The 14,466-nt window shown below is 41.1% G+C and overlaps 2 protein-coding genes across 16 annotated transcripts in view; both read right to left on the bottom strand.

Moving 5' to 3' along the window:
- pef1 (penta-EF-hand domain containing 1) overlaps positions 1-14,466 on the bottom strand; it is a 103,177-nt gene that overhangs the window by 14,333 nt on the left and 74,378 nt on the right. The window lies entirely within an intron of this gene.
- On the bottom strand, positions 827-2,723 carry LOC146294933 (zinc finger MYM-type protein 1-like). Its single transcript, XM_084697217.1, has 2 exons — positions 2,653-2,723; positions 827-2,451 (listed from the first exon to the last, which is right to left on the bottom strand). The coding sequence occupies exons 1-2, from the start codon at positions 2,721-2,723 to the stop codon at positions 876-878; spliced, it is 1,647 nt and encodes a 548-aa protein (XP_084553343.1). The 3' UTR covers positions 827-875.

The raw sequence follows: 14,466 nt of genomic DNA, 5'->3' as shown, positions 1-14,466 counted from the left end.
CTGGAGTGATGTGATTGGCATTGTGTTGAGGGTTGGCTCTGCTACAACTTCTTGTTTGGTCGCATAATGTAGTGGGGTCACAAGGTTATTGGATGGGGGGCCGAAGCTCAGAATTGTGCATTTGAATAATCTCTGGCAATGGAGGAACTGCATTTTTCTGAATTGCTATTATAACTTTTCTACAACGTTAATAACATTTCAGTCAAGACAATCGCATATTAGATTTGAGCATTTATTGTTACATGACATGGACATCTAGATTTACTTTTGGCAGTGGATGATCTAAGGGAAGCAGTCCCTGCCTCCTTGATGCAACATATACATACATGACATATGAGGCAGGGAGCAATAGAGATATAATCCCCCGGAGGGATTGAACAGACAGACAGCACAGGGGAGAAAGGGGATGGTGGAGGGCGGCAGCAGCACTGAGACCGGGGTGAGTGTGTGCGTATCCACGCTGCTATCATCGAAGCACGTCCAGTCTGAAATACCACTTGATGGCCAAGCACACAGCTGATGCGAATTCTCTGCCCCCTCGTCAAAGCCAGGCGATTGCAATGTTGTTTTCAATAAAAAAAATATTTGCACAAAGCAATCCGAACCACTTTTCTATGTTGATAAGAGCATTAAAATTTGAAAAAAGATTGGGACAAAAAGAAATCAGGGACATTTAGAATAGATAAAAATGTGCGATTAATTGTGATTAATCGCGAGTTAACTATGACATTAATGCGATTAATCGCGATTAAATATTTTAATCGTTTGACAGCACTAACAAAAATACATTCAAATTATATTTTTAAAAAAGAATCCAATGCACAGGAGATTTCAGACAATTGGGACAGGGGTGGTATGGAATCACAGGTCAATGATTATTTAGTGGGTGGAAGCATCAAAGAATGCCTTCTGTTTTTGAGGGTGGCAAATCGGTCTATCAGTGTGTTGTGACTCAGTCCCCCTAGAATGTCACTTTCAATTGACATGGCTGCAAGACTGTGAAGCCTTTTCTGGCCCATTGTCTTACGCAGCCAGGAGTGCAGCCGACGCAGTGCACTAAAGGACCTCTCACATGAGCAGCTGCTCACAGGCACTGTTAAGGCAACTTGAAAGATTGCCTTCAGAGAAGGAAACATGTCGGAGTCTAGGAGGTTGTGCACAGCTAGCATATCTCGGGGTGGACATCCAGCCTCTGTTTTGCAGGCAAGGAAGTTTCTGGCCACCAGAACCTCCTCTTTTTTCAGATTGATGCTGTAGTGCTTGGCAAGCTCATCTAAGTGTGATTCACTTAAGAAGTTCTGAGATTTAGGGCTGCATGCCTGAATGCCTTTTAGCAGGCCTGCATCTACACTAGAAAAGCGTTGTTCAAGCTCACTAACCATCCGGTCCACACAGGGGAAAAGTAACTCTGTTGTCAAGGTGTGTGAGTTGATCAACTCTGTGCCTGAACCCAAGGTTGATTCCAACACAAAGTCCTCAATTTTTCTCTGTTTATGCCTTTTCTTGGCATCTGGTTCTGGGATACTGTGGGTGTGGCACAGGGCCTTGGTTCTCTCATACAGCTCTGTGGCAAATACATCTGTGCGTTTGCCCCTCAGTGTGTCACATACAGCTTGTTTGCTGATAAAAGCTTCTGCCAGGTCTAAAGTCTCTTTCTGAAGGAACTTGTGGAGTCCTTCAGTTACAGACAGAAGTGTCTGAAACATCAGAAGTGAATAAACTGTTGAGAACTTGTAGAGCTTCGCTCTGAGACCAACAGCTATGGGGGATCCAATGGCAGAGAGACACTCAAAAATGGCAGGTAATGTCTCAAGAATTGCATTGATTGATCGCAGCTGGCATGCCCAGCGAGTGTTTGAAAGTTGCACAAGCTGAACTGCTGTCAAGCCAAGCTTGGACTGAGCCTCTTGGAACTTGTGATGATTAACTAGGGAGGTGCTGAAAAAAGAATACACACACTCCAACAAGTTGAAAAGCTCCACAGCCTCTGAAACAGCCCTGCAAGTATGGCACAACACCAGGTTTAGCTCATGAGCATAACAATGCACATATATAGCCTCAGGATGGAGCCTTCTAAAATGTACCTGCACACCTCCAGTGGACCCACTCATAACAGCTGCACCATCATACGTCTGTGCTACACACTTAAGCTCTGCAAGACCACTGTTCTGGATCTGCTGCTGCAGCTCGTTTGCAATGGACTGGGCATCAAACAACATGATCTCTGTAAGTGCTAGAAAACGTTCCTTCACTGCCCCCTCTGACACGTACCTAACACAAACAGCCAGCTGCTCTGACCGTGCATCCCTTGCCTCATCTGCCATAATGGCATACATTTTGGACTTTGTCATCTCAGATACAATGACACTCTTTACTTCTTGAGCACAACACTCAATCATCTCATTCTGAGATGTTGGTGAGATATAGGTAGCATTTGAGGGAGGGTTATATTTTTGAAGGAAAGGATCAAACTCCTTCAAAAGTTCCATGCAAGCAAGAAAGTTGCCTCTGTTTGTGCTGTCTTGGCCTTCATCACTGCCACGAAAAGGGAGTCCCTGTCGCCCTAACATGGAGGTGACTGCAACAATTCGCTTAAGATACTCCCTTCTCTCTACTATCTCACTTGCATGTGCAGATGCTATCATCTGTGCAACGTTTCCCTGTCGACTAGTTGCCTGGTAGCTTTGCCATGCAACAACACTGTCCCTATGTGTCTGTGCCATCTCGTGCTTGCCAAAGATAAACAATGCTTTCTTCCAGTTCTTGCAACCACTACTGACCAAAGCATCATGTTTGATGTTTTTGCCAAACAATCTACATGGGAAGCAGAAAGCTGCATTATGGTTGACTGAATATTCCAACCAACTGTGCTTCTCAAACCAGCTGTGGTGAAATGACCTGTTCTGAGCACCAAAGCTGTCCTGTGGGTAACTCTTCAGCTTAACCTGTCTGGGCCCTGTGTCTTTTTCACCTAAATCATTTGTTGCTGCAGCTGCTTGGTCTGTCTCTTCCTCTCTCTGACTTGAACAGCTTCCCTTTTCTGCCTCAGCCTCTCCTTCTGCATGACCCTTTAAGATAAGTTCAAACATTGAAACATAACTGATCGAAATCCAGAAGCCAATGTTATGACTTGGCATAAAAATATAATGTAATAATCTAGTTTAGGCTATGCCTTGGAGTAGCCTAGGCCTGACAACAAATGCCTATACATTTCTACCACAGTAGAATAAAATAAAAAAAACTCCACTAATTTCCTTCTAGACCTGTAGACCACTAACCTCCTCCTTCAGCCCTGTCAATCTCCTGCTTCTCTCTCTCATCTGACTGGGCGGAGCTGCCACCTCTCCTAAAGAATGTTCTTATATCCATCTGGTCAATGAATTGGATGATATACCGGCACAATAGCGTTATGAGCATTAATAGCATTAACTGATTATGAATAACAACATTCTATAGGGACTGATAATATTGTTTTGAAATACTAGAGAGATATATCAATGCAAAGAATAGAGAGATGTCGGTAGTTATTTCTTGTATTTCGAATTCGCTAGTAGTTCAAACTCTTGCTAACTGGGGACAGTTTCTAACAAAGTAGTAAACTAGCTTAGTTTTAACATAGCCCACTACACTATTCGCTTTCATTTGCCTCATATCAAGTAAACCAGATTCCACATTCTGTAACTCCTTGTACTTACAATTTCACTCCGTGCATCATTTACTTGAACTTCAACTCCTTGGCTATAATACTGGCTGTCGTTGACGTCGAGACGGTACTAGTGCCCGGGGTTTGTATCGTAAAGTATGATGACAGGCTATTGGATTATAATTTGAAGGGGGACTAAACATACAAACCAGAACGCACGCACATATGTAGCATGTTAGAGTTATAAATAACTTGTCCGTGTGAGAAACAATAGTTTAATAATTATTATTTAAAAAAATGTAAGCCAATAATGCCAAATGATTTGGGGGGGCTGAAGAACATTTTAGGGGGGCTTCAGCCCCCCTAAAATAGGCCTAACAACGTCCCTGGTTCGCGCAAATGTGTCGAGGGTCGAACTGCACAGGGATCTTCTACGCAACGGTATAGACAAACATCATGCCCGTCTAGTCAATGTTAGCTAGACTTTAGCTCATTTGCTTTTTATTAACGGTGATTTGCAAGGAATGCAAGAACAGCTAGATATAAAAAACACCAAGACAAGTAGGCATGTTAACTAGTTTACCTTGCTAACCCTTACAAAAAAGAAGTATATTAAAGTATACTATAAGTATACTAAAATATGGATAGTACACTTTTAGTTCACTTTTGATATACTTTTAAGAAGTATGCTTAGAAAATAGTTCACTTTTAATATACTTTTAAGAAGTCTAATTAGAACATAGTTTACTTTTAATATACTTTTAAGTATGCTTTGAAAATAGTTCACTTTTGAATACTGCAAAGTAGCCTGTGTAGAGCACTTTCAGTTCATCAAGTATACTTCCTTAAGTACTTTGCAATACTTTCAAGTGCACTTTCATTTAATGTAAGTACGTAAACAAGTAAACTTCTAAATGTAATTTTACTATTATTTTCTAATGTATTAAAATGTATATGGGCCCCTCAAACGCCTCAGATCTTGAGTCACTTGGCGAGAACAGGGCCCTCATAATAGTTTACTGCAGATTCGTAGCTCTTCACTACGTACTCAATAACGTACTTTTAAGAAGTATGCTTAGAAACAGAAAATGGTATACATTTTTTTCTGGAGTAGGATGTATGTTTTCTATTATTATACAGCAAAAACAGTCAAAATCATTTTAAAGTACATTACAGGTTACATTTTTTTGATCCATCTCATTCTAATTATTCATGTCTATGAAAATCTAATGCATTGCACATTGAATCTTTTTTTGTACCTGAAGCTGTAACCTTAATTACTGCTAAAACATTCTGAAACCCTATACTCTTATACTAATAATGATCAATTGGAGTATTAATGGAAAAAAACGAAAAAGCTACTTGAGAATTTGAAGGTTATACTGTCAAACTGACTGAAGAACGAAATAACGACGTGAAATAATGAAGATAGTGTGGCTCATTGGCTATTCAATTCCCATGATGCAAGGCGGTAAATAGTGTAAAAATTTGCTGATAAGTTTGCCGTTTGTTCGAAATACAAATGTAACTTCATGAATTTCGTTTTTTACATGTGTCTGCTTAGAATGTAGAGTTTTGTTGCGTGGTAAATGTCATTGTTGTGCTGGTTTACCATTGTAACCATGAGTTAAATGACTGTTACATTTGATAAGAACAGCTGGATTCTAGGAATGTTATTCTGCAGTAAATTGGTACCAGGGCCCCGTTCTCGCCAAGTGACTGAAGATCTGAGGCGTTTGGGGGGCCCATAAACATTTTAACATTAGTAAATGATGGTAAAATTATATTTAGAAATGTACCTGTTGATGTACATACATTAAATGAAAGTGCACTTGAAAGTATTGTAAAGTATACTTTGAGGTTCTTTAGGAAGTAAACTTCATGAACTCATAGTGCACTACACAGATTACTTTAGAGTATTCCAAAGTATACTTTGAAGTACTTTAGGAAGTATACTTGATGAACTGAAAGTGCACTACACAGGCTACTTTAGAGTATTCCAAAGTATACTTTGAAGTACTTGAGGAAGTATACTTGATGAACTGAAAGTGCACTACACAGGCTACTTTGCAGTATTCAAAAGTAAACCTTTTGTACACTACAAGTGTACTTTAAAGTGTACTAAATGACCTAAAAAGGGGGACAATTCAGTTTACTTAGTACAAAAAAGTATATAAATAAGTACACTGCTAGTATACTTTAAGTAACATGATAATAGTATACTTCTTTTTTGTAAGGGAATGCAAGAGCACAGGTAGAATGTATGATAATTTAGCCTAGTTTATTGGCAATGGGGCTAACGTTGTTTCATATTCATGACTGATTCATTCAAATAAATAACCTGTGTTGTCATGTAAATCTACAATTCAAGATGCATGTTTGTCCAGATCTATTTATAGTTTGTTTGCAAAGCTGTAGTGCTAACTATACCAACCCAAGGCGATCTTGTTTGCTTCGACAACAGAAGTGGAAACAACTAACGTAATCATTTCAAATAATATCTAGTCAATCTGTTGAAAACAGTGTTGAGTAGACACAATAGATGTATTTGTTCATTTTTATTTCAAGTCTCCACCTTTGTTGTTTCAGTGAGAGCTGTTGGCTGTGCTGCGTATTTGCTTCACTCGTTGTAAACCAACCAATCAGCGCGCAACTCATCTATATATTCATGAGCATACCATAAAAGGAGAAAACCTAGAGTTTTTTCCCTGGAAAATTTCACTGGATGTATGAGGGGGCATAGAACAGCGCCCTGGCCATTTTCAGCCCAACCAATGTTACATACCCTATTTGGAGACCTTGAGGAACAGTGTGAAATACCCCAAAAACCCAGTCAATCACCCCTTTAAGCGAGATCTCCTAGCCACTGCTGTCAGTGGCTGATTCTCGTCAAGTCTTGCGCGTGTTCAGGCGAGTGTTATCATGGCAGAGGAAGAGTGACACAAATTGCACAGTTACACAGATTTTCCAAGAAATATGGTCAATTCGACAAGACCCAATCAATTGGCAAGATATGTTGTGCTGCTGTAAAGCGCCAACTGAATGCCTGCCCGGGCGTTAAGTTCGGCCTCATCTACCCTGCGGTTTTGAGACTGACTTTACTGGACGGCTCCATGCGCAGATTCGAGGACCCGGCTTTTGCGGGTACAAGTGGTATTTGTAAGTTTTTATTTCAAGTGTCCACCTTCTTGTTTCAGTGAGTGCTGGTGGCCATGTTGCGTCTTTGCTCCGCAGCTTCACTCGTTGTAAACCAACCAATCAGCGTGCAGCTCATCTATATATTCACGAGCATACCATAAAAGGAGAAAACTTAGCGTTCACAGGAAGCATCAGCGGGCATAGAACAGCACCCTGGCCATTTTCAGCCTAACCAAAGTTACATACCCTATTCGGAGACCTTAAGGAACAATGTGAAATACCCCCCAAAAAACAATCACCCTTTAACAAGATAACACAACATTTAGCTAGCTATATAGCATCCCAATAAGGACTGTGAAAAGCTAACTTCGAAAATGGATTTGGAGAAGAATGGTGCTGCTTTAGTTAAGGAGACAGAGGTCACAGAGAGGCATAGACGCAGACGATGGGGAAGAACATCTTGTGGATTATTTCTAAGACTGGATGCAACTCACAAAGCTATGAAGTTCATCTCCCAACATGTAAAGTAAGTGAGTCCCACAAGCAGAACTGATTACACACTTCATTACATCATAGATCCTGATAGAGGAATGCTAGAGTTGGATGTCTGATAAGACAACGGTAGGTTTTAAAAACATTATGTCGTTCATGCTCACCGATGACAGGTTATGGCTGAGTTCGAAAACCCAATGAATTATCATCAAATGTATAACTATTCCTACAATTGCGTGGGAGCCACGAGTGGTCAAGGAGCCACATTCTCCAAATCCGAAACATAATCCCAGATATCAGTCTCATCTGCTCTCCTACCCATCCTTCCACACAAAAAGATACACAATCCTCCCCACTCTGCTTCCATCTCCATCAGCAGTCACCCCCTGGGGAAGAACTGTTGAGATAAGAGAAACAAGGGAGTGCAAAGAGAAGAGAGGATGAGAAGGAAGACAGAAAGATGATTTCTCTGTCTAGTGTGTCAGAGATGCCCATGAATTCTTGTCTCCTGGCATGGAGTCGTGAGGGTAGATAGACGGTGGTTGAGAGTAGGACAGATAAATCGGCCTTTGAGATTGACATAAACGAGGGCTGGTTTAGGCCCACCAGCCTGTAGCTCAACATCAGTCAGTCTCCATTCTGTAATCAGACCCACTAGCTATTCCACTCTCTCTCTCACAAGAACACACATCAAAGGAACAGCTATGCAATTCACAAAAGTATATGCCGTCTCCATCTTGCCTTGCCTTGCTCTCTAATTAGGTTAATTAATCCAATGGAAACCAATCTCAATCTCATGAATACAAGGTTCTCAAGTTTGAATCAAAGCTCCACGATCTCAACACACACACACATGTGCACACACCCAGCTGCTCAACCTTCCAACAATAAAAGACTGCCTAAGGTGACGAATAACATGCCACATTCAGTTTACAGGCCTCAGGCCCGGAAGCAGTCCTGGCGTTGATATAGCTCTCAGGACTGGTCTTCATAGCATTTTGGCATTCCCTCAAGCTACACTGAAACTGTGCAGACAGAGGCTAACACAAATTTGGCCGCTAACCGGTACTTAGGGAATGTGGCAAACGCCCTTTGGTTGATTCCACTCATGGGAAGTTTGCTTCCTATTCAATTACAGTGCCTACTGTAGCTACATAACTAACACCCTGTGCTCAAATTCTATAGACCTGACCATTATTTCAAGATATGATGAAATACCATATTAGTACCACAGAACCTCAGTTAACTTAACGGTGCATTCACACTGCAGCGTTTTTACTGCTCTGCACCGCTGGCCTTCCCACAGTGCACCACGCTTGGGGGCGTGTCAGACAGATTAATTCAGAGCTGTAGTTCTCTTAAAAATCACTATTGTAGTTTGTATAATGTCATGGCAAATGTGCAGACAAAATACAACTTTTACACACAAGCACAAATCCGATATGCTTTCTAGATCTGACATGATCTTATCTACAAAAAAGATGCATCAGACATAATCGTTTACATGTGTAACCTTTTATTATATTACTCGAAATCTCTGCAAATCAATCGCTAGATTATGACTTGCCACTACACATTCACTGTATGGATAGCGAGTGGCTGCCAGCCAGCATTTCAACGTTGCATGTCAATCGTGTGCCGGGTGAGCTAGCTAGACTATGCAGCAAGCACAGAAGAAAGTTACGTAATGTGACGAAACTGAATTATATTACAAAATACACACCAGGGACGCCAACAACCTCAGCAACCCTACGCCAGTCATATTTTTTTTGTTTACGTCTCTGTAATCGAACATAGACGTATCATACAATACTGGGTATGAAGACACATACGATGAGTTGCTCTTCCATCTTGAAATTGTCAAACCTAGAAATGTTTACCATGACCAACAGTACGTTACAAGAAACAAGAAACCAACCCGATTGGCCAATGCTAGCGTTTTCATGGAACATAATACAGAACCTCACATGTGAAAACACAGTCAAAAATGCTGCACCCACACACCTTCTAAAGTACCTGATGGTACCAGATTTTCTAGGAGGCGAAGGTGGGGCTGTCCTGGCTTAAGATCCGCAAAATCAGCCAACAGTGATCCCATGTGGTGAAAAATCTTCTGGACCATCACTGAGAGAACTCATAAGAAGCTCTTAGCGTTAAGAGTTTCTCAACAAATCTGGGAAACCCGGCCAAGGGCTGGGGCCCGTTCTCCATATGTCGCTAACTCAGTTAGCTGGATTTGATTGTTGATGATTTGTCATTATCTTGGATGGTTTGGTTCTTCGCTCATTATGGACTTGCTGTCATTATCAACACATCCTTTAGCTTAAACCTGCTCGGGAGCAGGCTTATTTTATGTAAACAAGATTTGATTGCGACTATATAAGCAGAGGTGATACAGGAAGTCTGTCGCAGACATATCTTGTCCGTTTTTACGACAACAACCTGTTGCGGAAGATGCAAGAATAACTAGAGAGGGTAAAATTTCTGGGGAAATTGTAGGGTGTGCTTGCTTGCGCCGGTTGCAGGTGGGTCCGTTTTCCCTTCCAGTGATATTTTCAAGCATTAAGCCTACTCATATTGCATAATTCATTAAGAACACCCAGACCCCCACCCCTCGGCTTGAGGCAACGGCCCCGGTGGATGTAGGTGGTATTGGATTTTCTACAAGACTCGTCCGTTTTTAATCTATCAACTCCAGTCAACAGTCCTAAAACTATCTCCCCCAATAATTGTTCGATTTTCGAGTTTGAAACCAATCCAAAATGGGTAAACCCTCACCCCATTTCTTTGCTTATATCAAGAAAGGTTGCCTGGAAACGTGTTTGTGGATACAAACAGGGGACGAGCACAAAAGGGAACATCAGCAAATCACTGATTTACCTGAGCTGAATGAGAACAAGGAGAAAGGACTTCATCATCTACAGCTGCCTGCCTTTATTGTAGCACGTTTTACAAATGGTTGCACATATACATGACGGTTGTTTGTAGAGTTTATTTCCGTTATTTTAAAGCAGATTTAACCATTTTGTAAAGAGCGCTATTATGCTCATGGCATGACAAACGTAATTATAGCATAATATAATTAATTATAATATCGTGGCATTGCGGCTTCATTATAGATTGTTGACATGTTCTGGAGCAAAGACAAAGATGAATAAATTATGTCTGATAACCACAATATTGTTACGGCCGTTATATTGTTAGAACGTGATGTCAGTTAACACCACCATGATGGCATTAATAATAAGCTAGTAATAGTAACCAACACTCATCATCAGTGCTCGACATTTTACTCTTAATCGTACCGGCACCTTTTCTTGCGTACCGGCACCTTTTCTTGCTTGTCGGTACGCTAGATTCGAAAAAGTTATCTAGACAGCATCAACTGATGCCTGAGTAAAACAGACTTTTCCCTGCTGCTTTCAAACCTAGAAACTAAACGTGGAATAGCCTCGCAGTAGCGGACTGGCCATCGGGAACACCGGGAGAAGAATAACAATGGAAAACGAGGATAAGAAACGTAAGGGTGGGAACTGAAAAAAAAAGGCATCACTTTCACTAGAGTTTTACCAATAAAAAAACAGCCATTTTTTATTTTACACAAAGTAAAAAAAAACAAAGATTTAGCGCTCAAATAAAGGCCAAAAAAGTATCGGCCTTTAAGTATTGAACTCCCAAACTAGCATCACATCAAACACAGATTATGCATGCATTAGCAGGCAGCTGTGGTGGCGTAGCTATTCGGGGGCCGGTTCTGGTGGGCTGGTCTGGATATTGGTCAGGGCCTATTTTTACTCCCAGTCCGTCCCTGCCGCCCCGCAACATTAAGCCACCCCCCTGAAAAAATATGTTCCCGAGGCTATGCATTTATGTTGTTAATAAATAGTCTGACAATAAATAGTTTTTGTTCCAGCAATCCAAGTTTTGTTGTTCAAATTTCATAATGATTTGCCAATGCAAGAGAGTACTGGCACCTTCTTTTCTCCACTTCAAGCACTGCTTATCATCATTATAATAGTAACATAGGTTACTATTTAGCTTGCTTTGCCGATAGAACAACGACGGAGCCAGATTCAAGTGGACAGTGTCTTTAATCCAACGCAATACTTATGCAGTTAAACTACAAACATGAAGCAAAAAGAACAACGTATAGTATTGATTTGTGTAAAGTTCACATGTAGCTTCTTGATATGACTTGTACCACATTCTGACAGTTTTCTGCAATACCTTAGCTCCAGCTCACAACCTCACGACTGGTTGTCGCAAAGTATGACGTGTACAGCTAGTTGCAAGCAGAGTTTCGGAGCTAGGAACAAGCTTCTGCGCAAGACCGGAGGAGTCCGTCTGGAAAGATGGCGCGGTCCGTTTCGCGCTTCCGCTTGCCTCACTGCGCCACTGAGCACTTTTCATAGAAATGAATAGGGACGCCATCTTGGAAGAAAAATCTAGTTGTTTATTAAGATATAAGTCTATGAGAACACCCTTTAAAAAAAGCGAACTGCCTTTGAAACAAGCGAACCCCTTTTGGAACAAGCTACTGTAACAACGTTGTCACTGGCAGTATTTCAGATGGAATTGCGATTTAAACAGTACCGTCTGTTAACTGAAAATATGCCCCCCAAAACGTAAATACGTTTGACATTGCTAATTCAAAAGAAGTTTGCAAGGTAAGCTAGCTGCTGTTGCTAGCCACACTTCACTGATTGTTTGAAAGCGCAGGAAATGAGAACGTTTCTTTTGACATAATAAAGTTCAGCCATAGCTGTGGCATTGAAGGCAGTAGCCTACTACTACACACTGCCAGTGGGCAAGCCGAGTCTGACTCTGACTCGGCTAACGTCAAAACAAGATGCTCTCTCATTCAAATTCCAAGTTTTACACAAATTACAAAAATATGCTGACCTGCTGGCTGCCTTCGCAATCGCCATATCTTTAAAACACTGCTCTCCATTTTGATGTAGAATTGACCCTCGTACGAAATTAAGAAAATACTCATCAGACGCAGATTGACAACACTGACGAGTGTCAACACTCGTTGACAACAATGTTGTTGCAGCCGCATTCGTCAATGGAGGCTGACGGGGCTCTCAGGCAGCAAACAAATCAAAGTTTTTACAGCAACCTACATTAAAATCTCATCACAATAGTCAATATCACAACATTTCACTCTTTCAGTTGTTTTGTGTAAAATGTAACTACAAAATTACGAAAAAACTACTATGACGCTTTCTAGCATGGCTGCCGTCTAAAAGACTAGGCGGTGTCACGGGCAACCCGCAGTCGCTCAAATTACAAAGACTTTCATGACCTAAATCAAAAATCCGAGATGGCAGTTCCACTCGAAATTGCTTTGTCAACAAAGTCCAATGGTTGGAAAATTTGGGGGGTTGTATTTTTCACTCATAGGTGCTAGAACGTCTATCACCCTTCGTCGACCAAAGGACATTTTTTGCCACAAAAACGTAACCTCCTAAACTGTGTAACAGAACGTAAATCCCAATACAAGCAACTCAATCGCTAGCAAGACGAAACTTTTGACAATTACGTTGTCTATGTAGTCCAAATCTTGACTGATCCTTAGGGGTTGGAAAATAAACAATAATAAATATATATGAGAGAGAACAATGGTTTGTGCTCGCCGAAGGCCAGCACACCCCAATTAGCAGAATTTAACATGAAACCAAATTAATTGCTCATTGCGTGATAGATAGATCCTTAAGCACAGCGCAATATGCTACTAGCCTATACTTTTTGAGAGATAGCCTATCATTTTTTGTGAGGGTGTCATTTACATCATACATTTGTTGAAACAACATTATATGACATTCAAGATGATAAACAAAGTATGAAAAAAAAAAAAAAAAAACATAGGCCTAGCTTACTGCAATTAGCGATAAAACATCTAACGTGGTCACTACTATAATGTTAATTTGGTCTGCTACTTTTTGCCAGCCCTCTTTCTTGGACTTTGCGGTGTTCCCTGGCATTCTGATTAAATATTAAAATTTGGAGTAACCTTCAATCAAGCTCTTGCTCTGTTTGGCTATGTTGCATAAAAACGGGGCACTCTTTTTGGCCATGGGGAGCAGCCATAGACTTGTGAGCAGCCAATAGCAGCGTTGCTGATCAAGGTTTCTACTATCAATTCATACCCCCTTTTAGACCAACGCATAACTCAATCCAGCTAACTAATTATAAACAACATTGGAGTTCCAAGAACCTAATTAGCCAGATCTTGATTAGCAAGATGATGTCATCTTGGATGTGTCATTTATCTCGGATGTAATAAGCGATGTACAGAGAATGGGTCGATGACTGGCTGCACGGTGCTCAATGACCTATGATATTGTGTTCGTCACCAGTGCAATAAATGGTTGGAACCGAAGAATATTTATGTTGTAGCCTAAATAACACAACGCATGAGAAGAAACCCACTATTATGATTTCTGTTCATCTGCTGTCAGCGCTCTCAACGTGAACGGACGTCATGGGATTGCTACTTAGCCTGTGTTTCAGTTTCTCCTTGAGACCGTGAGTCGCAATTGGGAGTGGAAAGAAGTTATGTAGTGCTCTCTGTGGACAGTTTTTGTTTTCTTGTATTAAGTGGAAAAAAAAATGTGCCTAATATGTCAGGTATCGGTAGGGGCACTAAAATGTGGTTTAGTCAAATGACCCCTCTAAAGACAATGCATGAGGGGAAACCCACTACAATGGTGCCATGACCTGGATTCACGAGGTTAGCGCAGCTAACCACCAGAGTGAGTTTCAGAGGGGTTGAGTGTAACTGAGTTAGAGCCGTGAAACTCGCTCGTCAGGTATGTAATAGGCCACCCGCGTCAACGAAGAGCTAGCTTTTCTTTGGCGTAGCTGGTAGTGGTCACGCTTGGCAAGTCGGAGGTGATGCATTCGAGCCCAATGAGTGGCGAGCGAGCCATATCGTGACGGAGCGTGGCTACAGCTGTTACATACCCATCACATAAATACAAAGAACCAAACAAGAAACAGGTGGACACCATAAAACTAATGGGAACTGAAACCAATGACAGACACAGGAAAACACCTGGGGTCCGTTCTTCATATGTCATATGCTTATTACATCTGAGACACCAAGTTCCAAGATAACATCATCTTGCTTATCATGATCTGACCAGGATCTTTATGATTAGTATAGCTAATCATTGTTGTTGTTTATG

The sequence above is a fragment of the Hypomesus nipponensis genome, chromosome 4 (genome assembly GCF_054491055.1).
Source record: "Hypomesus nipponensis isolate SF chromosome 4, ASM5449105v1, whole genome shotgun sequence".
Lineage (NCBI taxonomy): Eukaryota > Metazoa > Chordata > Actinopteri > Osmeriformes > Osmeridae > Hypomesus > Hypomesus nipponensis.
This window is presented reverse-complemented; position numbering and strand designations above follow the sequence as displayed.

Excerpts from the sequence above, each read along its gene's own strand:
- LOC146294933 (XM_084697217.1), bottom strand. The coding sequence starts at position 2,723 with ATGGCACAGACACATAGGGACAGTGTTGTTGCATGGCAAAGCTACCAG. Across the intron at positions 2,452-2,652 it reads ACTAGTCGACAGGGAAACGT|ATATAACCCTCCCTCAAATG; the intron begins TGCACAGATGAT and ends TTTCCTTCAAAA.